The sequence below is a fragment of the Convolutriloba macropyga genome, chromosome 5 (assembly GCF_964194025.1).
Source record: "Convolutriloba macropyga chromosome 5, txConMacr16.3, whole genome shotgun sequence".
Taxonomy (NCBI): Eukaryota; Metazoa; Xenacoelomorpha; order Acoela; family Convolutidae; genus Convolutriloba; species Convolutriloba macropyga.
Genome location: NC_134472.1, coordinates 25,689,590 through 25,714,968, shown reverse-complemented (window position 1 = coordinate 25,714,968; position 25,379 = coordinate 25,689,590). Strand labels below are relative to the sequence as shown.

Here is a 25,379-nt window from a genome sequence, read left to right as displayed (position 1 = left end):
AACAGTGAGTGGCTGAACTGACGAAATTAAAACTGTCATTGGCTTTAGCAAAATTGAGAATGAAATGAAGACAAAAAACAAATGGTTGATGTTGGCATCGTAGTAACACCCTTTTGCTAATTCAATAATTCATTTAATGCACGATAATGATAATTAAACAGAAAAAATTTTAAAATGTTCAATAAAACCAACTAATATCGGACAAGGGCAATAACAGTTATAGCGATTCATTTGACCTTTATTGAAATAACAAACAGCTGCCGCCAATCAAGCTAAGTTGCTAAATTGCGAATGAGAGTATTTCGAATCGCACAAAATTCAAACATAGCCGGCAGATTGCCGGAATAGCTGCGAAAGAAAAGACCTGCGTGCCATATAATAGAGATAGAAACAGATACAGATCTAAATTGAAAAAAAATCTACGCCGCTCAAAAAACTAGGCTAAAAAACATTCAGCGATAAATTAATAAAGTTTGTTAAAAATCATTCCACAGAAGCCTCTTATTAGGGACCTTTACTGCACATAGGAGTTCCTTCGACCTTAAACAAATTCAAATTAAACTTAAGTTTTAAAGTGCAAAAGTCATTTTATTGAGTGAGGTAAGTAACGTATGATCAAAATCTAATCACGCAAATAACCTAAAAACTTTCGCTAAAGTGAGTGAGAAATGACGTCACGCGCGCAAATGCCGTTAGCGAGAGGAAGAAGTCATTCAGAAAATTTGACTTTTTCAGCTTTGCTGTGTGAACAAATGTAAAAAGAAAAAAGAGCGTCAGACGACGAAACAAAAAAAAACCAAGAGCACCGCAATATAGCTACGCTCAGCTTACAGCTTTGCAGCTACAAAAAGGCATGAGAGTAATTTAGATCACACCAAACAAGAAATACAGAACGCAAAATATTAAATATAGCCAGCCGGCAAATCGTCGGAAAATACTCGCCGTTGACGCACATCGGGATTGAAACAGACAAAAAAATAAAAGAAATTGACAGAATATTTTCCCAAGTTCCAAAAGTGTTCTAACTCGATGTGCAGTTTCAGTTATATTTTCAAACTACACTTAATTTAACTTCTAAACAGGAAATTATTAAGCTTTATACTAATTTCAGCTAGCAATCGCTCTAATGGATTTTGATAACCTAATGAACAAGGATGCTCGTTAATGTGCGTTCGCACATGATGTTCCGACCCGAGCTCATCTGCATTTTTGTCTTCATTGTCAACCTAATGATGAAATAATTAAAAATGGATGATTGAATTTTAAAAAATTGTTACAAAACTCAACTACTAATTGAATTGCATTACTAATTGAAAAAAAAACAAATACCAAAAAAGCAAAAACAAAAGTTTTTCAGTGAATGTGCTAAAAGAAGAGAAAAAGAAACACTAATATTGATTATTCACAAAAATTTATGAAACCAAAAATTGTCCGACAAACAAAACATGAGTTACGACATGACATCAATAGAAAAAGTTTTTGAATTGCCAGAAATTGGATGGAACCTCTCAATGATGAGAATGAATTACAAACTGACAAAAAGAGCAAAAACGGAAAAAATAAAAAACCTTCGAGAAAACAATACCGTAAAATTTAATACTATTCACTATGAACTGAGAGCATTGAGCAACATCATTAATTAAATCCTCAATTAGAAGCCTATGAGACCAGTCAGCATTGTACGACTACACGAAGAACTAAAAAAGGCAAAGACAGAACATTCAAAAAAATTGAGCGAGAAAAGTATCGAAGCCAATAAAAGAATTTTGGAAAATTTTTTTTTAATGTCATCAAAATTTTTAGCAGCAGTGAATTCTACTATTTTTAACAATATCAAATTCAACATGTATGAACAAATATAATAAAACCAAGAAATCTTTGAGAAAACCCGTTATATAAACAGCGTTAAATTGAATAGCTTTCAACGCAAAAAAATACGCTAAGTTATGCCTCAATGAGAAGGCAAGGATGTTTGTCAATCATACGTCATCAAACCAGCATCACAATAAGTCTTATGATTATGAACAACAACAAAAGAAAGCAAAAACCAAAAATTCGGAACAAAAGTGCGAGAAGTTTCGAAGGCATTTAAACCATCAGCTTTTCTCTGAGAACTTTACCTAGGATCTATTGGACGTTTTCAATAAGCCAATGGGAACGATCACTATTCGGATAATGTGATAAAATTTCAAAAGGAACCAAAATTACAAAAAAAAATCCAAAAAAAAATTATGAAAACTCGTGGTATCGAAGTTATAAAACCAATAGTTAGAAGATAAAACAATCAGCCAGAATCATTTTAGTTGCAGTAAAAAAGATGGAGGTCCTGTCATTACTGAGACTTCCAAAAAGTGTTCTAACTCGGTGTGCAGTTTCAGTTATATTTTCAAACTACACTTAAATTAACTTCTAAACAGGAAATTATTAAGCTTTATACTAATTTCAGCTAGCAATCGCTCTAATGGATTTTGATAACCTGATGAACAAGGATGCTCGTTAATGTGCGTTCGCACATGATGTTCCGAGCATTTTTGACTTAATTGTCAACCTAATGGTGAGATAATTAAAAATGGATGTTTTAAAAAATTGTTACAAAACTGAACTACTAATTGAATTGCATAATACCATGCCTCATTACATCGCTCACAAGATCTGCCAATAGAAAGACTGCGAAAAAAACAAATACCAAAAAAGCAAAAACAAAAGTTTTTCAGTGAATGTGCTAAAAGAAGAGAAAAAGAAACACTAATATTGATTATTCACAAAAATTTATGAAACCAAAAATTGTCCGACAAACAAAACATGAGTTACGACATGACATCAATAGAAAAAGTTTTTGAATCACCAGAAATTGTATGGAACCTCTCAATGATGAGAATAAAATACAAACTGACAAATTGAGCAAAAACTGAAAACATAAAAAATCTTTGAGAAAACAATACCGTAAAATTAAATACTATTCACTATGAACTGAGAGCATTGAGCAACATCATTCATTAAATCCTCAATTAGAAGCCTATGAGACCAGTCAGCATTGTACGACTACACGAAGAATTAAAAAAGGCAAAGACAGAAGAACATTCAAAAAAAAAATGAGCGAGAAAAGTATCGAAGCCAATGAAAGAATTTTTGGTGAAATTTTCTCTAATGTCATCAAAATTTTTAGCAGTAGTGGGGTTCTTCTATTTTTAACAATATCAAATTCAACATGCATGAACAAATATAATAAACCAAGAAATCTTTGAGAAAACCCGTTATATAAACAATAATATATTGAATAGCTTTCAACGCAAAAAATACGCTAAGTTAGGCCTCAATGAGAAGGCAAGGATGTTTGTCAATCATACGTCATCAAACGAGCATCACAATAAGTCTTATGATTATGAACAACAACAAAAACACGCAAAAACCAAAAATTCGGAACAAAAGTGCGAGAAGTGTCGAAGGCATTTAAACCATCAGTTTTTCTCTGAGAACTTTACCTAGGATCTATTGGACGTTTTCAATAAGCCAATGGGAACGATCACTATTCGGATAATGTGATAAAATTTCAAAAGGAACCAAAATTACAAAAAAAAATATCCAAATTAAAAAAAAATTATGAAAACTCGTGGTATCGAACTGATAAAACCAATAGTTAGAAGATGAAACAATCAGCCAGAATCATTTTAGTTGCAGTAAAAAAGATGGAGGTCCTGTCATTACTGAGACTGACTTACAGTTCACGAAAATAAAGTTAAGATGGTTAATGTCCGAAAAATACTTCTAAATTATTTTTTAAGTCTTAACAGCCATTAAATTCAAGAGCTTTTAGCGGAAGTAAAAAATACACTACCTTAAGATTCGATGGGAAGACATGGATGTTTCAGAAATTTGAGAAGAGTGTCGAAGCCATTTAAACCATAATCTGTTTTTTGAAAATTTTATCCATGATCCATGGGACGTCTTTTTTACGCCGATGGAAAATGCCAATACGAAGATAATGAGATAAGATTTCAAGAAAACAAAATCAAAAAGAATCCATTTTTTTTGAAAATACGAAAACTCGTGTTATCGAAGTCATAAAACCAATAGTTAGCAGATAAAACTGCCTACTGCAATAAGACTCCCAAAATTCAGTAAAATCTCAAAAGGAAATCAAAATTTCATTAAAAAATTTGAAAACTCTGAGTCGAAGACATAAAAAACATGAGCAATGCCTTGAACACGAATTTTTTGTTCATTGTGTATCATTTGAATGTAAATGAGGCTTGTCATTAACGGAACCTTGATATGAAAATGACCAGTCTCTAAGTGACTAAACAAACAACAATAAATAGGAAACAATTTCTAAAAAAAACAGCTCTCAAATTGAATTCGAGTTTTTTTATAGTAAACTTTCTCACGAGACAAGAACTAGCCTTTTTATCGGTCTACTGGTAACACAACATTGAGTATATAGTTCCTCTCCCCACAAGTGGGGTCGGAACAATTATGAATTAATGAACGGACTTGCTCGGCTTTTCCAGTTTCTTTTGATTTTGCTTTTTTTTGACATCGACCGTTTTGACGTAATTGCGTAATTGAATGCGTGAAAGAAATTAAAATCCATTTATTTAAAACAGTGAGAGAGTTAAGTCGCAAGTCAAACGTGAAAACCGTGATTTAGGTAAAACGGAAAGTATGATCAAAGTGTAAAACTAGTTTTAAGAAAGGAGAGCGCCTAAGTAAATGCCGTTGAGAGGCTGACGGCGGCTATTAAAAAATTCGGTTCGGTTAAACTGTTATAACATACACAGCAACAATTGTAAATGGCAAAACTTATGAACAAAACCGACGAATGTCGGCAGACTTGCTCGCAAACGACTCGCGATTGGTTGGATTTGTCAGTATCTAGCTTGGAGGGGTAACTGAGGGGGGGGGGGGGGGGGGGGTGTAGCGGCGGAATATGGTGTCTCCAATTGGTCCAGGGAGGGGGGGGTTCAAATGTCACAAAACTGCATCTCACATCAAGCTTTTCTTTCTCGACAGCTTCGGTAGTTTCTGCATTTAGAGCCTACTAAAGCTCTAAGATAACTGCACAGATACAATGTCCTCCAGGCTTTACATCTTTATTTTTGAGAACTTTGTTTGAGAGCAATTAAACATTTTCAACTAAAGTTGATTGGGATGGTTAAATAAACTAGACCTCCATGAGATCATTAATAACGTTTCCGTTTTTCAATGATCCTTTTAAGCGGATAATGATGCTCCCTAACACCACTAAGTAGTCCTACCATAACTAATATTACCTGATCGAACATGTCTTTCATTCCTCCGGAGAATCCTCGCCAGTTGGCAAACACCATTATTGGGAGCTCCTCGTGGTTGAAGTCTTTGATAGCTTGTGCAGTCTTGTATGCAGAATCTGGATACCACACTTGGCCAGCTTGCGATTGGATCTTAGCCTCCGAAGTTGGATTAGCTGGGTCTGCTGGTGTTTCTACATCCACAGTTCTAGTCTCAACAGCAATAACTCCAATTGGCATGCCTCCAAGTCGTGCCCTTCCCGTAACAACAGTTGGAGCCCAAGGCGCCATAATTTCATCAAAGCTGCCGACGTCAAAGAATCCTGTCCAGAAAGAACCGTCCTGGTTGTATTTTCCAGCAAGCATGTGTCTGGGATCATAAGGCTGTTTTGAAGGCATAAAATCTATTTCCCTGTCAATTGGATCTACGACTGGTAGAATCGGAGGATCCTCACCTTTTGCGGCTGGCACAAATGACAACCAAAGGACAAACTTCTTCAAAGCTTCATGGTCATTATCAGCAGTGCAATGAGAGACGCCATTAAAGTGCATAACCTGAGTACCTCCAAGCTGGCTATTATCGCTGTATACTTCACGTCCAAGTAGTTTATTTAAGGCAGCGTATCCTGTCAAAATGATATTGGAGTTGTCAACCTGAATTACTCGCTGGCCCAAGCGTACTAGATAAGAGCCGATACCAATTGCTCTACAGGTAACGATGCTATAAGTCACAACATCCTGGTAGGCCTGGGATGTTTCTCCTGCAATCAGACCACTACCCTGCAAGTTCTCGACACCTAAGCCTGGATCCTTGCCAATGATAGCTGTGATCTTGTATCTGGATTCTCCGTTGTCTTCAATCAATTCCGTCGCTATTGAGTTGTCCGAACTAATCTTCTTGAAATCACCAGGCGTCAAATAGATATATTTGAATCCTCTCTCAGGCCGCTTTTCATCTTCCCAGGCAATCTTAAATAAGGCTTTCACTTCATTTGCAAGGCCTATTCTAGCTCCACTGTTAGCGGAGACGTAAAGGCGAGGTATTTTAAGAGCTCGACTCAACTCTGATGCCTTTTTGAACAGATTATCCTCGGCTACTCCAAACGATCCCAGTTGAAAGGTGATGTCATTGGCAATGAAGATGATTTCTCTGCCCAGTGGACATTCCGGAGTTAGAAGAGTCATTCTCCAAGCGACCATTCCAATTGTGTTTTCAGCTGGATTCCTGTTTATAGATACCAGCTCATTCTCAGAGTTCAATACAAGCTCCTGACACTTCAGAACAGTCTTAGGAATTCCCACGTTCTTGTGCTGTTTCTTGTAATCATCCCATCTCTGAAGGAGGATCTGTTGCAAGACTGTCGGATAGTCATACACGTAAGTTGTCCCAGGTCCATGCGTCTGAGCTGCAAATCTCTTGGCTTGCAAATGGTTTTTGGTCAGATACGCGGTTCCAATAGACATTCCCTCCAATGGTCCCGTATCGTTTTTGGCCCAGGACTGGAACACAATGTTCCCGGTCGTCTTATCCAGTCGTTCTCGGTACGTGTGCAATTTCAGTACGAAACCCGACTCGTTATCAACTGTCACACGAATAGGAATTGCTTCAGTATCCTCGTTTGGGCGTATCATGAACTTCAACTCAGCACACAAAACTCGACGTCGCCACAAACGCAGACCAAATTTTTCAATCATTTCACGAACATAAGACTCTACGAATGCTGGATCGATCAACACAGTGGGTACAAAATTGAAGAAGATATGGTTGCAGTCAGTTTTCGGGTTGTCTGAGTTATGGCAGTGTAATTCCAACTCATCCAAAGCTTCGAGCAAAAGTTTTTCGGCTTCACTTTTTAGATACTCAGTTGCGGATGCTGAAGTTTTCAGGCTCGTATGTCTCACAATGGCTCGCAGAAAAAATCGACAGTCTTTGCTTCCAGTGGAGTTTTTGGCAGACGCCAAATAAATGTGAAGCCTGAGGTTGTTGCTCGGTAGGATCTTCAGGTCGTAATTCCTCATTCTGTGAATCTCAAGTTGGAAAGCCATCGCGGGCTCCAGATGCCTATACAATGTATCCTCGCCAAAAGTAACTTCATTGAGAGAAGGATCGCTGCCACATTTATGCAAATTGAATGCTTTCTCGTATTCTAGAATGCTACTTGACCTGAATGTGAAAAATCTGGCTGGGTAGTCCATGCTCTTTGGGGTTCTTGGGAATACCATGAAAGTGCATCTTCGAACGTTATGCTCAACAAACATTTTCAGGTTCTCAGAGCAGATTCGGTGCAAAATTTGACTTAGTTCGTTATCTGTAACCTCCTCTTGCTCGCGTACCATAAAATTCAGGATATGGATTGGTTCCCGAGGCTTTGTATGACGTTGCACATCGCGGAAAAGCGGAGCTGCAGATGAGAACAGCATAAATTCATTGTCTCGATCTGGGAATGCTTGTATAACACGAGAAACGTACTTCTTCATCACATCAATACTCTGGAAAGCGGACATAACACCGACTCTGTCGTAGATATTATTCTCACCAGTACTGTCCGACTCGGGAAAGAAAGTCTCGTTGACGATGCTTGGACTCCTGAACATGCGATGTCGGTTAGGATGGAACTTAGGAAGACTAAACTCGAACACAGACATTGGAATCGTATCATCCAGTGTCTCGTGAGTCATGCTTTGAACCTCGTAAGCAATGTACGAACGTCTGATGTACACTTCCAAAGCTAAGAACGCGATTTGAATATTGGGATGAAAGAAGAATTCCGGTAGAACATCGAAAATTGCCATATCTTGGTTGATTAAATCGTACAATTCTGTAGTGGCCACTTTGTCAATGAAAGACGCTGAGTCCAAGACTCGTAGAAATACCGATTCCAAAGTGTTCTTTCTGCTATCATAACTTGGTTGATATAAACTTATCAGAGCTTTTCTAGCTTTCAGAGCAACCTTGTTGTTAACAGGCTGATTCAGCTCCGTAAACCGAGTGAAGACAGGCTTAAGTTTGAGGACCAAATGATGGAAATTCTTGGCAAAGCTTTCAAATAGTGCAATCACGACTTGATTTCTTCTCTGAACTTGTACATGCGCTCTGATATATCCCATGACTAAATCTGTGCTCTTATCCGATTCTCGCATCTGCTTGACAGATTTCTCCAAGTGGTAAATCTGGAAATTCTCTTCGACTGATAAGTACCGCACAAATAATGCTGTGAATGTTGCCACTGCGTTGCCACGAAGTCCTTCTCGAAACTTGGTAGCAGTTTGAACCAAAGGCTGAGTGTTCTGAACGAACAAATCTCTGTCAGCTTTGTTCTTGATGCTTGTTGCCATGAACTCATCGATCATATTAACTATCTTGTTTGTTGGAAATTGACAAACAGCAGCCGTTAAATTAGACGCATACTTCTGCAACTCGCGTCTTATCGCCATGTCAAGACCGGCATTTAATCGACCAGACATTGTGTTCAATACATCCTGCATTTCCAGGAGCGGCAACGTAGGATCTCTCAGACTCTTAACTAATTTGGTTAGCAGTTTACTGTAGTGGTCAGTGAACATTGGTTCCGGCATGCAATAACCATCTAGGATGTATTCCAGACTTCTTACAGTTTGTTTGTATACCTCGTTTGGCTTTGCAGATGTTATGTGTCTTGGTTGCGGATTTGCAATTCCAAATCCGCCATCATAAACAGTAGCCTGATTGAAGGAACCCGAATTGTCCATTTCAATTTCAGCAATCAACATGCCAGGTGCAATAATTGCTCCTGGACGTTTGATAAATCTGATTTTACCAGCAATATTGCAGGTCAAGGTCATCAACATTTTCATAACTTCAATGGTCGCGTAGGGAGTTCCAACCTGAATCTTGTCATTCTCTTCTACCAAAAATTCTACCAACTTTCCAGCAGAGGGTGCTCTAAGCAAGGTCGGGTCGTTTTCTTTCTCAAAAGTAATTGTCTGGTTATTTAACTGCAGTCTGTATGAGTCTACAGTTTCCTTCATGTAAGCAGTGTAGCTAGTGTTATCTTCCAACGAGAGCAGAAGACCACCATCGTTGAGTCGATGAAACCTCACCACTGTCGATGAATCGTTCAGTTGCAAAATGTACTCGGAAGGATTCAGTAATGTCACTTCTATTTTGTATTTGGTACTGTCATGAATCAGCTCGACGCATTTGTACGCGTCCAAATTGGCTGGAGGTAAAACCTGCCCTCTTTCCAGACAACTTCGGTAATGGGAGTGATTATTCATGATTTCATCATCTGCTATTAATACTGCAGTGGCGACCAACGCTGGCATTAAAGCTGGTTTCGCGGCCGTCACGTTATTCGCAATTCTATTGTCAAGCCAGCTAGTGTCAAACAAATTTTCAATGAAATCGTCTGTCTGAAGCAGAGTTATCAAGTAATCGACAGTCGTGCTAAAGTCACCCCGAATTGACAGCTCTTTCAACGCCATTACCATGTTCGAGATCGCGTCATTTCGAGTGTCACCATAAGCAAAACAGTGACCAAATTGCGAATCCGCAAATTGATGCACACCTCCAGAGCCGCTCACTGAGAAATAACCCCATACATGTTTACTACTCTTGAAGCTCAACTCATTCAGAGAGCCAGAATTGGGTTTGAATCCCTCATCGGGGTTCTCACTTGTAATTCGACAGGCTATCACGTGACCTTTCGGTTGAGGGTAGACTACAGGATTGTCGAAATCGATGGGAGTGTCGTTGTACGGGTGTTCTCTGTACAACAGTCGGATGTCTTTTATTCTGTGCAATGAAATGCCCATTGCAACCTGCAACTGAAGAGCAGGTAGGTTCACGTCTGCTACCATTTCTGTACAGGGATGTTCGACCTAGAATGCATAAATGAAAATTTATAAGTTAACTGATCGAAATTAAAGAACCTCAGGACAAGGACAAGAGCGTTGGGGTCTATTCTGTCCCCTACCTGACCACTTACATATTATGTGTGTCGTTATATAGCAAGTTACAATTTAAAAAACAGCATGTGTGGCGGGGGTGTGGTGAAAGTTCAATGCCCACAAAGCTGGGGGTGGAACAGAACAGATCTGAGGTTTGGGATTAAATGGTCTCAAGTTAGTGAACTAAATAAGATAATTGTTCCAATAGGTGCTATAAGATATATCTCTTAAATTGTAATGAAACAAGACAAGGTGGCGACCGAGGCACAAGTTGAATTCTTGACCTGTAAAATTACGCAGTATTTCTGGTGGTTAAAACCAATCAATGCAACTTCATGTTTCAGGCTCATATCGAAAGAGATCAGTGGCAGAAGTATTTCATTTCAAATTCACTACCAAAACTTATTCTTAATACTATTTGAAACAAACCTGCAATCTAGGATTGAGCTCCAAGAAGTAGAATCCCTCGCTAGTGTATAGGTACTCCACAGTTCCCGCATTCACATACCCCACTGCCTTGGCCAGAGCCACAGCCGCTCTTTCCATCTCCATGAACACTTCTGGCTCCGCCACCACTGCAGGCGCTTCTTCTATGATCTTCTGGTGTCGCCTCTGGATTGAACAGTCTCGACTGAACAGCGAGATCGCATTGCCTGTTAAATAGCACAATATTAACCATTAATTATTATCGACAACCATTTATCGACTCTAGGAGCTCTTTCGATTACTTATGAGTTCAGAAACATTAGTGCATCAATACATTCAACGGGTCACAATACTGTACACTTGGTTTTTACAAATTGGCAACAGAAAGCGTGCGCAATTTTGAGAGATTTGAAAGCGGACGCAATTTGGACAGATCACATTCATGCCGAATGTTCCCTTAATTACACCTGTGTGACACGGTGCTAGGAGAATTGGCCGACAGGGCGTTTAGCCGACAAGGAAAAAATGAGAAATTTAGCCGACAATTTTATCATAATTGGTAATAAAAGTACATAATTGGTCCATAAATCAGTAGTTCGGTTGTGATAGATTCATATCAAGTCCCACGGGCCGCTGAGGCATGGCAATGGCCCGCGAGGCATGGCCAGATCCGGTAAAATACGGTCCGACCACGGATAGACCTTCGTTACACTAGTTGATGAAAAAACCGGTATATTTGTCCGCTTATGAAATAGTGTTTTAAATTGGCCAATCACAGCTTTAGAATAAAATTACTTGCTCATTTTACTTAAATTGTCGGCTAAATTTCTCAGTTTTTGGTTGTCGGCTAAACGCCCTGTCGGCCAATACGGCGGCCACCGTGTGACACAGTTTTGACGCATGTAATTGACAGAAAAGTCAACTCAATAAAGAATGAAACTGAATTACACAACTGAGAACCGAAAGGGATAGAATACCGTGTTTGTCAGCAATGATCTGGACTTCAATGTGCCTGGTGTTGGTGGCCATCTTCATAATGAACACTGGAGATCCGGGAAACTCCGACTGGACTGCTCTGAACCTGTTTACAAAGTCCTCACGGGCTTCCACTTTACGGATACCTGAAAAATCGACCGTTACAATTATGCCTAATAGATCACACTATGTCACCAAATTCTGCGACTTGATTTTCTGACTTTAAAAAACATTAAGTTCAATAACGAACAAACGAACAAAAAAGGAGTCACCATTCGCAGGAGTACAGCTTTTAAATGTTAGATTCACAGAGCTTCATTTTCGGCTAAAAAAATTCCTCTGTCAAACATCTACTAATACATATCACCGAGACTGCCCGAATAGATTTAAAGACAAATTATGTGACCCTTGTTTATTCGATCATTTGCTTCGGATTTTTTGTCAAAAAAAAACTTTGATTGATAGGCGAAGCTTTGATACTGGTGTTTAAATAGCGTCGGCAGTCCTGAGTATATTTTCTATGAACATTTCATAAAATTGAGGAACAGAGGTTATCATTAAACAGAGATTACATTGCATAGAAAAGAGTGAGAGTGTGACAAACGAGAGCAGTTAATTTTAAATAATTATAGCTGAAAAACATTAGTAAAAATTGTATCTAAAGCTCTTTCAAGCTTTGAGCGTGAAAACGGTAAAACAGGCGGAAAAAAAGTTTGGAATCATCCAGATGTTAATTTTAATTGATACTGAACGGGTAAAAAAATATCAACATTCTTTCTAAACTAAACATCTTTTGACCATAATTTTAATATTTGACTATTTTCCGCACGTTTCTGAATTACCACTAATCTCGAATCCTCAAAGGAATTCTCGTAGTTCATTTTATAGTGAATTGCGGAAACTCATTCTTTTACAAAACAATTTCGCCAAAAATTTTCAGCACCCCAAAATTTGGACAACGCATGAAAATTAAAATAGCCAAATAACATCTCTCAAATTATACAGGGCTGCAGTATCAATCAAATTTAAGAATTTAGAATTGCTGCTGCGGAATATAGATAGCGAGACTTTTCTCAAGAAAGAAATTCCAACTGATCTTTTTAATTTGGAAGCCATCACGTAGTACCACGACTTCATTATATAGTAGTCATGCTTTGACCTTGAAAGACTTTAGAATCCCCCTATTTGACTTCAATATTCATCAATAAAAAGTGTTAAAAGTGAAGTAATTCATTGACGATTTAAAAAAATTTGTCACTCAATTCAACTCAAAACTCACTGTCAAATAGTTGACTTGACTTAAAAGCAGCAAAGCAACTACATTCAAAGATCTACTAAAGCGCTCGTTCGAGGATTTTGGTGTGAACAAGCGTACATCGAAAATGACTGTCAGACGACGAAACAAGATAGCCGAAAGAATTCCAAACAGAACTAAATATTTAGACGCAATTTTATTCTCTAATAGTTCACAGAAAAAAACGAATCTTAAAAAAGCAAAACTTAAAAATATTAAACTCGTCCAAAACCGTTGATAAATGGCCACAAAATTCAAGATGATTAAAACTGATTAACTCAAAAAAGCTGAACAGGCTAATAGTTATCAGAAAACAACGACTTTCGACAATTCAGCAAGTGGTAACTACCTCAGCAACTCAAAAGCACAAACTAACAGGGCATCACGGAGATAACAATCTTAGAAAATGAACTGAAGCTAAAAAGGCGAACTCTAAATTTTAGGTACCAAAATTTGGTTTCAGATTACATTTCAATAAAATCAACAGACAGTTTCGTTGGTGAAATTTTTGATATAATAAACTCAATCCATTGCAAAAATTTAAAGTTATCAAAAATGACAAAATCAACTGATTAGAACTCTAAAGCATAGAATCATTTATTGCAAATTTAGCTCCAACTTTCTGCGAAAAAAAAATTTCTGCCATTTAGTACTTCCGATAAATTTTTAGAACTGCAATCTTTCAATTAAATCAATAGAAAAATGAAAAAAGGGGCAAAGTCTTGCATTGTTGCGGCTGCTCAAGAACCTCAGCGGAACCGATATATCACAGCCCGGTTCCCGAGTTTTACGCCGGCCTGTTTCTTCAGTGAATCCTATTGTCTAATGATCTTGTTGAAACAATTAGTCGCTCGGAAGTATTAAAGGACTGTAACTTTAATTTCGTTGATTGAAGTTAGGAAAATCCTTGGTGAAAAGCTATGTTCAATCTCGTGCTGAAGTTTATAAGGCTTCAGCCAAGAGCTAGTATTGTTGCTAACTTCTCAACAAGCAAGCTCAACTATATTAAAAATCGCAAGATCTTAAGATATAGCAAGCTTAGCAAAAAAGACTATTGTTAAAGAATCAAATCTTAGTCTAATCTGAGAACCAACTACTCTTGGTAACGGATTCTAAGGGTCTAAATACAATTCGGTTTCACTATTCAAACAATTGGGTTAAAGTAAATAAACATAACCGACTAAACGTCGGAAAAATTGCTCTTGAACGACTAGTGGGAGCTCTAATCAATTGCAGCCTGCTTCAGTCGGGGGGAGGGGGAGCCTAAATGGGACTAAGAAGTTCTATAGTGGGCTTCAAATAACCACATTACAGGTTAACATATACCACAATTAAGATTTAAAGTAAAAAATGACACCAGTTTCGGCGCACTTTTCATTTAGTATTAAATTGCCGCCCGCCAATTGAGTTCAGCTGCTTGAAATTGTGATTGAGAGAGAATTTTAGATCACGCGAAATGCAAAAAGTCAAGGGCGTAAAAGTCACTCGAAAAGTCAAAAATGTCAAGCAAAAATTTTGCATTAAAAAAGACACACACGTTTACAATAATTGCTATAAACTACGTTCAAGAGCAATTAATCAAAAATTTATTATTAACATCATTGCTACTTGTTTCTGATTGGTGGTTAATCAAGAAAGTGATTTAGGTCATTGTTTACATAGTAATGTCAAATTATTGCAATATTTACTTTTATTGACATAAGCACGGATAGTTATTACGTAGCTCTAAATGCCTTGAATGTCCGTTTTTGACCTTTAATGAACATTTTAAATACCACAAAATAAACAACTAAGAAAATTAAACATTAATGACAAAATATCAAAAAATGCCAAAATATCAAAAAATGCCAAAAAAAAATATCAAGTTTTCCCTTCCAAAAATTGGGGGGGTGTACAAAATTTCGGTCCCGACTTGTAAAAATTTTTAGTTTTGACCCTTTTTGAGTTTCGATATTTTAAATTCCGTTTTTATTGAATTGGCTCAACACATGTACTGAAATATTAATATCACAAACTAAAATATTCCACTTGACACAATAGTTTATTCTAGGGGGAATAAAAATCGACAAGTGAAGGAAGGTGGACGGGTCAGTGGGGCGTCCATCTCTTAACACGCTTCGCACCATGAATTCATTTCACCTGAAAAAAGTTCCGGTTAATCGCACACTTAGAGACTAGTAAGGCGTAAAACTCTGAGAGGTTTTCAGCCTTTTATTGCCCTCTTCACCAGTTTATACCATTTTTGAGGACCTCGACAATTTCGGTGATGCGCATTCTCAAGACTAATTGGGCTCTAAGAGAATAACTCCAAACGCCTCCGAGCTTTAACTGTTTATCCCCCTTTTGAGGACAAAAGTTAAAAGCGTCAGACGAAAGATTGGTCAAGCAAACAATTGCATAAAAAAGACCCGAGGACTAACATAATTCCTACAAACTTCGATTGAGACCAGAATTGAACAAAAAGACCAACAAAATCAGTTTTTTATCTGTAAAAATTCAAGAAAACCACCTCACGGAACCAATGCCTAATTTCATAAAAGGCCGTTACCACATACACAATTTAGACTTGCAACGCATGTTAAGGCTCTCAAAACCACTGTAATGTTGAGACCAGCGGGTGACATATTAATACAGCTTCAATTTAAATATATTCATACAAAAAAATCTAAAGATATATAAATGGATGACAAAACGGCTAAAAACGGTTATCTGTATGACCCATCCTCTCGGAAAAACTTTTCAAGTCGATAAGGCATTCACTCAAGGCAGCACATGCTAACAGTCGCGAAACGCATTGATTTTCGACGACAGCCAAATTAGAAAAGTGGAAAATTACGCCATCTTGCCTTTTCCACCTCCGCCCCCTGATGCCTTGATCATCACAGGGAATCCAATTCTCTCCGCAGCCTGTAGTCCCTGTTCAGGAGTCTGTACAGCTCCTTCGTCTATCATCTCGTCAGATATCACCAACTTCTCCCCTTTGTCTAAACGAGATCTCAATGTCAGTAAAAGACTATAATCTGATGAGGTTATGAATTTGCGAACATTCATTGACTTTGGTTCAATCCAACACAAATTTGGAAAAACTTGTTTTGTTCAATGTTTGTGGCAGGCATAACAATACAGCCTCTTCCTAATTTACTGTATCGCAAGAGCAGGGTATTAGGAGGCCTTCAATTTAATACACCGCATTTGGAAGGATAACTTCAACAATATTGGATTGATCCGTTTTTACAAACTGTTGTGAGGTGGCAAAAACAGAGTCGAAACCAAACAAAAGAGGAATTAGAGTAAATAGAGTAACATTTACGATGCACTGCTGTAATGAAAGCAAGGACCTGTCGAGCAAAAGGAAATCAGATGATGGACGTTGCAACAACGCAGTCCAGCTATTTTTTCTTTAATGTTTCTAAATTGAAATTAATTTTAATTCAAATTAATCTTAAGTTGATACTTACCCAGTATATCCTTCTTCAATTTGATGTGACTTCCACTCCAGGGCAATGTGGGCACTCCCACAGTTTGTGCCACGATTGATGACGCAATTTTGTCTCCCAGAGCGTGCATAGCTCCTGCATTGGGACCCAGGAAGGCAATTCCATGTTGGGTGAGAAGTTCGGGCAATTTGGGGTTCTCGGAGGCATGTCCCCATCCGGCCCAAACCGCTTGCACCTGAAATAAAATAATTTTCGAAAAAGGCGACCTGTACTTCATTTCAATAAATCATGTATTCAGAGAAGCAAATCGAAAATTGAATATTCCGCACAATTTCTCAAGGAGACAACTGTGAACAGGTTAAACATTTAGAACAAAATTTAGCCAGCTTAACACTTCTCAAATAATTTATATCGACAGCCTATATATCGCAAAACATTAACTGATATTTGACATTCTAACGATGTCTCATCAAAACTCCATGATAAGTGGGCTGAAATATAGCACCTATCCATTACCTCAATTAACAAACAATAATGCAAGCTATATTTTTATGAAGGCTATATCGGTGATTGGCCAGAACATTGAATATCACCGAAAAAATTAACCTGGATGTCGTGACTTGCTTACCATTTGACGCCTGGCAATGTCAAGGATGAGCTCTACATTTGCGTAGTTGTTGTTATTGCTTCCTCCTGGCACCAGAATGTAGTTGTCTGCTAACTTGATGTACTCTGCATTTGCTTCCAAGTCCTCTGGAGTTGCCATCACTACAAACCTACACATAATAATAATAATTGAATTTCTGGATACCTTTTGCACCCCCAAGTTACAGAGCACGTGCCATTACATAGTAAATCATTATGAAAATATATTGCACGTGCGTCTGGTGGTGCAAATTATATGGACCGCACCCACTAAGAGGGGCACAAACAGAAAAGATCCCTTTTCTGATACCCCCCCCCCCCCCCATCTCCCGTCCTATATAGCCGAAGTTCAGGTACCCCCCAAAAATTAGTATTTGGCTCCGTTCTCGTTCTGAACAGGTTATTTATTTTCATAAAATAAGATGAAAATAGATAAGATCCGGGCACTAGCGGAAAAGATCCGGGCCATTTTGTGCCGAGGAGGCCGGGTCGAGCTTTAATCAGCAAAGACTATTTTTAGTGTCTAATTACTTGATAGCTCTCTCATTTCTGAACATCTCGTAAGACCATCTCCTGATAGATCGCATACATTTGACTGCTGCAATTCCATTGTTGGCTATCAAAATCTTCTCTATCACAACTGATCCTCCCAATTTGGACACTAATTCCTGTGGAGTAGCGGCAGTCAGATCCTAAAAGTTAAAAAGGTTACAAAAACTTAGGCCCTGGGCGGATTCGAACCACCGATCTCCTGTTTACGAGACAGGCGCATTAACCACTATGCTACAGAGCCATGACTTCTCCAAAAGCAGGAGTATTTATAATCATGTAAGCTTACAAGTTGTATCAGTCACAGTGAAGTATTGTAACTAATACAACTAGTCCGCTGCTGTACGGTCCACATTTAACGTTATTGACTGAGCAATTGCGTCTGCAGTGTTGTACTCCACATCGCAGACAGTAAACGGGCGTTTAGAGCAAAGCAAGAGACGATTGGAAAATAGGAAAACAGAATCAAATAGGCCAATCTCAATGACAATGATAAGCTTTCACCCTTTATTACCATGGCAGTGATTGTGACCTATTGATTATTACCCACTAAAGATGATGCATTAACCAAAGGCCCACGGAGTGGCACACTTCAAAGAATTTCAGTTCAGAAAGACGGCTACGAGCCAACTCAAACCTTAGCAGAAAACATCAGAGCAATCTCAAGAAAATAACCTATTCATGCTTATTAAGTGATTATTTAAATGCAACTTTTTTGTTATGGTCAAAAAATTCGAATTTACATTTGAAGGCTCGTTTCTGTTATTGCCCCCCTCCCCCACGTCCGTTTGCACCCCCCCCCCCCCCCCACTTATACATGCTATAGCATATTGGGCGGCCGCCGTATTGGCCGACAGGGCGTTTAGCCGACAACCAAAAAATGAGAAATTTAGCCGACAATTTAAGTAAAATGAGCAATAAAACTTAGGATCTTTTCCGCTAGCGCCCCCCCAGTAAGTTAGGCACCCCCCATTTGTATATATTTTAACATTTTGTATGCATTTGAATTATTACATGTGAATACGCGTAAGTGGGCATTTAGAAAATATTAACAGCTGTGGTTCGAAATTAATACGTGCATAATAATAACGAAGTGCGTATAATGTAAACATCAACCAAAAACTTGTACTCATTGCGTTTTTAGGAATTACGTGCTTTGTAAAGGGGTCTACTACTTTGATTTTCCTGAAAAAAGTTGCAAATGAGGTTGTTGATGTATTGTACTAGGTACGTAATCATGATCATAAGTAACCTTTGCAGAAGGGAGCAAAACAATAATATTTGGGGGGTGCCTAAGTTTCGGCCATATAGGACTGGGGGGGGGGGGGGGGGTGGCGCTAGCGGAAAAGATCCAAAACTTATTGTGAAGCTGTGATTGGTCAATTTAAAACACTATTTCGTAAGCGGATAAATATACCGCAGTTTTTTCATCAACTAATGTAACGATGGTCTATCAACTAGTGTAACAAAGGTATTTAACCGCATCTGGCCATGCCTCGCGGGCCATGGCCATGCCTCAGCGGCCCATGGCCATGCCTCAGCGGCCCGTGGGACTTGATATGAATCTATCACAACCGAACTACTGATTTATGGACCAATGAGACTTTTATGACCAATTATGATAAAATTGTCGGCTAAATTTCCCATTTTTTCCTTGTCGGCTAAACGCCCTGTCGGCCAATTTTCCTAGCACCAGCATATTGGTTTCATTTCATACACTAACATATACAATTGTATACAAACGGCATTTACAATTTAATTGTGCAGCCAAGTTTTGAAATTAAGACGTACTCGGTAATCAAACTTTGCTTATAATGTAAGCAGACAAAGAATAATCGGGTTTTTAATATTTTTTTTCGCTTTTCTTTTGCAGGAATAGCTCTATGGTACTAATTTTTTTGACAACCGGAAACACAAATTCATCAATTCGTCTATCGGTAACGGCAATTTATTATGACTAAAATAAAAGATCTCTAAGGACCAAAAAGAACATATTTGGGGGGTGCAAATATACTGGCTATATAAGGCTGGCGGGGGGGGGCAATTGATAAATTTCACCGGTCAAAAGTCATGAGTAAACAGGCACTTACAGGTTCTGCTTTTCATTAGAAGTAAAGCAATCGTTGAAGAATTTTATATCTCTTGGAAGAAACAAAATTGAAACGTTGATATGTAGATGCTGGAGGACAACGGTAGAGCCCAACGCGCGCAGAGCAGGATGCCATAAAATAAGATTTAAAGCCCAATATTTCTTTTGCTATTCAAAACCCAAACTCAGCAATGAGATCAGCCATATCAGAGCACGGGAAATATTGGACTTTAAATCTTATTTTATGGCATTCTGCTCTGCGCCCGATTGGCTTTACCGGCGTCCTCTCGTTGCCAATTTTTACGTTTGAGGCCAATCCGAGCCTCTCGCGAACAAATGGCAATGTTCACTTATTTTTGTAACCTTTTTGCTTTACGTCACTGTTTTTTTTTAAACAAGACATCAACCATTGACAACAGTGACGAAATAAGCATGACTTTCGTAACTTGTATTTGCGAATAACGGAACCATTGTCAGCAATCTTGAGCATTTATTTCTTCATAAATGTCTCCAATTAGCCTAAGGCTTTTACTACTGGAATTTATTTAGTAATTACTTGAGACACAATTTACTTAATGCAGACATTGAAACATCGGTCGAATCGTGTCACTAACATAGGGACGAATCGTGTCACTACTGTTGTCCGCGCTTGGTCATACACAGGCATCGTGGACAAATGTTATGTTAAGGAATCCTGGACAAATGGATACCCGCAATTTTGAATGAAATATGAACTAATTTTGCTTACAGTAACAATTGTCCGCAGAAGTTTACAACAAAAATCTTCAGATTTGACAGTAAATTAGTGCAGCTTTGCCTGAAAGTTGGATATTTCTGCCACATTTGTCAACAACGCTTGTTTGTGATCAGGCGCGGACAACAGTGACAAGCTCTCACTGTTGTCCACTCCCAACAGACATTTCCAATTTTGAAGCAAGTAGCCTGATTTTGCTTGCTGTTACGTTGTCCGCATACGCTTTAAACATGTTCGTGAAAAATAAATTTCCGAATAAATTCTTTTTTTGATAAAATGAACTATTGGCAACGTAACGATAATTTTTTGCTCCTATTTCATAAGAATTTACCAGAAAATATTATTTTAAAGTGTGTATACACTCCTTAACACGTAATCCATTGAAAGACTAAAACTTTGCGACTAACACCTTTGTTTTCAACAGGTTTTCAAATTTTAGAGCAGTGAACTGAAATTTCGAGAAAAATAATATATCCGTGATATATGAGACCGGTCTCTCAAGCTACGTCCCAGCATTGACACAATCTGCTCTGTTCATAATAAAAATTTTCAATAAAAAATGGGTACCATCTTGTAACAAAACAAAAAAAAATCTATTGGCCCTAAACCATATTTAATTACTTTCGTAGAGGAAGGTTTAATACTATATTTAAAATATTCATCTGAACTGAACGTCTTCAAATTGCACCAAATTTGCACAACATGAATTAATCATACATTCAAATGTAACAAATTCAAGTCTTAACTTTTTAGCCATTATTTTCCACCATGGCTTTTGGTGCCCAATATTAGCTTTAAGTGCTTGGGGTCCACCAGAAGCTGAAGGGTGGCTTTTATAGATGGAAAGCATTTTGAAGCAGCATTGGATGCCCAGTTTTTATGGACAGATGTTATCCAGTCGAGTACCGAGTACTTTGCTATAGATAAAAAAGTGAGGTTAGTTTGTAGGATACCTTGTAGGGTTTAAACTAACGGAGGGGATTGCACCGACATGGTACCATCAGGCCCTCTAAAATTTTTTTTATCGTACAGTAAGTACTCATTTACGCGAAATTAAGGAAAAATAGCGTTAAAGAGGAGTCATTTATTCAATGCAAAGAGTGGAGCAGATACTTACCATGGCATTCGCTAGCTGACACACTATTAATTTACAAATGTTCGTGACCAGTTGGTACAATGATACAAATCTCACTATTAAGACAATATATTCTGCAAACAAATTGAGTCTTAATAGACATAAAATCTAGAGGCCATCATCCTATTTCATTCATTTATTTAAAATTAATATAAGATGATGATGAGAAATGCTTGGCAAATACCTCGACAGATTTAGTGATCTATCATGAACATTCTTTCAAGACACGTCTACACAAAAGTCATGCGTCATGCAAGTCACCAAAGTTCTCCGGCAAACTATCTCCTACGACAGGGGAGCAATCAAACTTGATTAAACAAATAAAATTATAGGAATATAGAATCGAAGGAATTACTAATCATAGATACTTCTCATCATGGACTGAAAGCACTTCAGTATGAGAACACACAAATTTTCTAAACAGCAAATCAATGTTTTCCGGATCCAATGCAACGCAAAAATCAAGCTTCACTCCAGTTACAGGTTTCTTAGAAAAAAAATACAAAAGCTTTTTAATAGCTGTTTTAGTACTTCTGTTCTGGATTTTCTCGAAAATACGTTAAATATCGGCTTAGCATTTCCTTTTATGCCCATTTCTGTTGGCTATTGCAAAAAAACAACTTCAGCAACATGAATATAGGAATTGCAAAACCTAATTTTGATGCAGAATGACCATTGGAACATAGTAAATTATGAAAAGCTTGACAGATATATGGGGATAAAAATTGCTATATGGGGATAAAGGAACCGTTTGACCCCCCCCCCCCCCCCCAAAAAAAAAACAATCGATAGTAAAATTTAAAAAAAAATAACATCAAAGAAGTTCTATTGTGTCTTCCATCCCCAATTCCTTTTTGTGTTCAATTAAGTTTTGTCGGCCAACATATTTCACTTAGAAAGCTAAGAATCCAAAGTACAAAGCGTGCGAAAAAACACTCGTTCTCGGTACAGCAATCAATGGACGACCAATATGTTTCATGTAGAAAACTTTATCCGGTATTACAGAGAAATTTTACTTGTCTTATATACCTGATTGCCTTTTGACCCAATCCAAACTAGTCAACTCGAAGAAACACAAACCAACCATTATCATTCACGAAGAGTATATCAATTAAACACAATCAAAATTTTGCTACTATGACATATTTTAAACAACTTTTTGCCCGATTTAGTTAAGATTTTTTGTTGTTTCAAGCGATTTTTTGATTATACAGCTTGCGTTAGTATTAGTATTTGCAGTAAAACACGATACGACAGAGAGTCGTTAATAAAAATTTCACTTTTAGTTTGCGTTTGTAGAGTTTAAGGAAGCTCAGTTAAAAAAGCTCCCAATGATCAAAATTTGTAGGAAAACAAATAATAAGGGTTGAGAACAACCGTTTTTTTTCAGCTACTGACAAACGCAACTACAATTTAAAGTTAATCTTTGCTCTAGAGAGTGTTCTTGGAGACAATATAGTTTATTTTTGTCCCGTTTTCTAAGTATTTTTTCAGTTATATCATTTGTAGGCGGTAAACATGTTCATCATAACAAAACTCGTTCGAGAAAATCTGCCCATATTTTAGAAATGTGCTCAATTCTGAGAACATCTGCACGAATTACTTCATCAACCAATACCCAGTTTACCAAGTGAACTAACGAACCATCATTGCGTGAAAGCTGAATGCCTATTAGAGCTCAAGTCCAATTGACCATTAGCCTGCAAAAAATCGTATTCTATTCATTAACATCACCCTCCAAAAATTGAAACTAAGTTACGTTTTAATTGGCTGAGAGAATTTGTATATACGGCCTCTGGCATTTACATTATCGCTACTGTTTTAAAAATCTAGCAAGAACATCTTATTTTCTTATCCAATTTTTAAAATTCTTGTCATGAAGTTTACGAATTTGTCTGTTCATTCATAAATAGGAATCTCAAGTTTGAAACAATAAAACAATTTTCTTTTATACACAACTGGGCAATTTTCATGGCTTTAACTTTTAGCTTCTAATGCATAGTCTTTAATCCAGTGACGCTGTCAACTTTAAATTTCCAAGTTGAGATAGGGGTGTTTAGAAAAATATTCACAATATAAACCAATGAAAAAAATCAGCACACTAGAGCTGATGATTAAGAGTGAAATGGAAATGCCTCTAAAAAACAGCAACATTGACATCTGAGAGAAGTAAAAAAAATCGACTGATCGAAAATTTATCAAAACAAATATTTGGAACTTAAAACAAACAAGGCGGATCGGTAATGTGCGTTCGCACATTAAGTTCCGACCCCGCTCATCTACATTTTTCACTTAATTGTTTACCAAATGAGGAAGAGATAAAAAATTAACATATCAACATATCGTTCAACAAACTACTAAAAGAACAAAACAATCTACTCTAGAAGGCCTATGAGACCTGTGGCTACAATAAAATGACTACCAGAAAAGACGGCAATGAAAATCAAATAGTTATAAATATTAATTACGACCAAAACTCCTTGTCCATTTTTGAAAACCACTAATAACCAAATCAAAATGGCATCAGATAAAATTTATACTCAGCGGATTAACCGGTACTTTTTTAGAACAAAATATGGGACTTTTCCTCAATGCGACTTGGCAGCAAGTCGACCAGAAATGATAAAAAGGGGGCAAAGTTTATTGAAACATTGCCTTTTTTTTCAAAAAAGAATTAAATTCGAACTGATCAGAAACATTATGCATCAAATGAAATCATTGAAAGAGTCTTTTAAACCTCAATAGAGAGCGACTGAGGCCTTTCATCATCCAGGATATGTCATACGACTACAAAAAGAACGACAAATACAGGCAAAAACGAAAATTTTGCACGAAAAATTATGCGCAAAAACGATGTCCCGCCAATCAATTGAATATTAAGCTGATCACTAAAAACAATAAAAATCTTCGTTTGCAATTTTTGCAGGTGACAACAATTGTAAATCAAATGACGCCCATTATTGTGAAACTGTGAAAAGAAAACAAAAACCTACAAAAAAGTGGCAAATAAACAAAAATCACGAAAATTGGTTTTATGAAAACTGGTTGTTCCAAGAAGAAAGACCATTTGAGGAAAATTAAACCTTTATGAAGAGCACACTGTATTTCAATAGATAAATGATGTGAATTGTATATAGAGATGCTTAGCTACAACTTAAGAAATAAAATTGGCATATCTCAAAAATCTATCACTTTTTTTTTATTAAAAACAAATAATTTCAAAATTCATAGCCAACAAAAGCTTTCGACTAAAAGAAAACTTATCGCGACTGTTATTAATGATACTAAATAGTAAGACTATAAAATAACATTAAATACAAGCTGAACTATTAAGTTTCACAAACAACTTTACGAAACCACAGTTTTGAAACCATTAAATTTATAAGATATCAACCGCGAGAAAATAACATCTTCATTTGCGTCTCCTTTGATCATCATAACGTCTTTTTGTAAAACTACTATCACAAAATGACAACAAAAAGAACCAAAAAAACTGAAAAGTAACTAAACTTCACAAAATTCTGCTGAAACAAATTGTCTAAGCCCTGAAGAAATCATTTAAAACGTGTAAACAACAGAAAAACTATTGTCTGATTCAACAAAACATTAAAAATAGCTCTAAACAATGAGGCTATTTTACGAAAATGATACAATATAGTAAAATACGAAGAAAAAACGCAAACCAGAACAAAAGGTGAAAAGGTGATAAGTTGAAGAATACTATTACTCTTTTTTTCAGTTATATCATTTGTAGGCGGTAAACATGTTCATCATAACAAAACTCGTTCGAGAAAATCTGCCCATATTTTAGAAATGTGCTCAATTCTGAGAACATCTGCACGAATTATTTCATCAACCATGACCCAGTTTACCAAGTGA

The 25,379-nt window shown here is 37.2% G+C and overlaps 1 protein-coding gene and 1 non-coding gene across 5 annotated transcripts in view; both read right to left on the bottom strand.

Annotated features, from left to right (window-relative positions):
* LOC142339260 (acetyl-CoA carboxylase-like) overlaps positions 1-25,379 on the bottom strand; it is a 56,022-nt gene that overhangs the window by 12,914 nt on the left and 17,729 nt on the right. For 3 of the 4 annotated variants that reach the window (XM_075389144.1, XM_075389143.1, XM_075389145.1), the window contains 7 exons: positions 17,505-17,665; positions 16,957-17,104; positions 16,350-16,563; positions 15,738-15,875; positions 11,600-11,743; positions 10,626-10,849; positions 5,271-10,127 (listed from right to left, as the gene is read on the bottom strand). In XM_075389144.1, coding sequence (XP_075245259.1) covers positions 5,271-10,127; positions 10,626-10,849; positions 11,600-11,743; positions 15,738-15,875; positions 16,350-16,563; positions 16,957-17,104; positions 17,505-17,665 — 5,886 coding nt within the window. Of the gene's footprint in view, positions 1-5,270; positions 10,128-10,625; positions 10,850-11,599; positions 11,744-15,737; positions 15,876-16,349; positions 16,564-16,956; positions 17,105-17,504; positions 17,666-21,482; positions 21,648-25,379 lie in introns of those variants that run through there. The other variant, XM_075389146.1, reaches the window with a different exon arrangement.
* Trnat-cgu (transfer RNA threonine (anticodon CGU)) lies at positions 17,694-17,766 on the bottom strand. Its single transcript has one exon. It is a non-coding gene; the product is annotated as a tRNA-Thr (tRNA).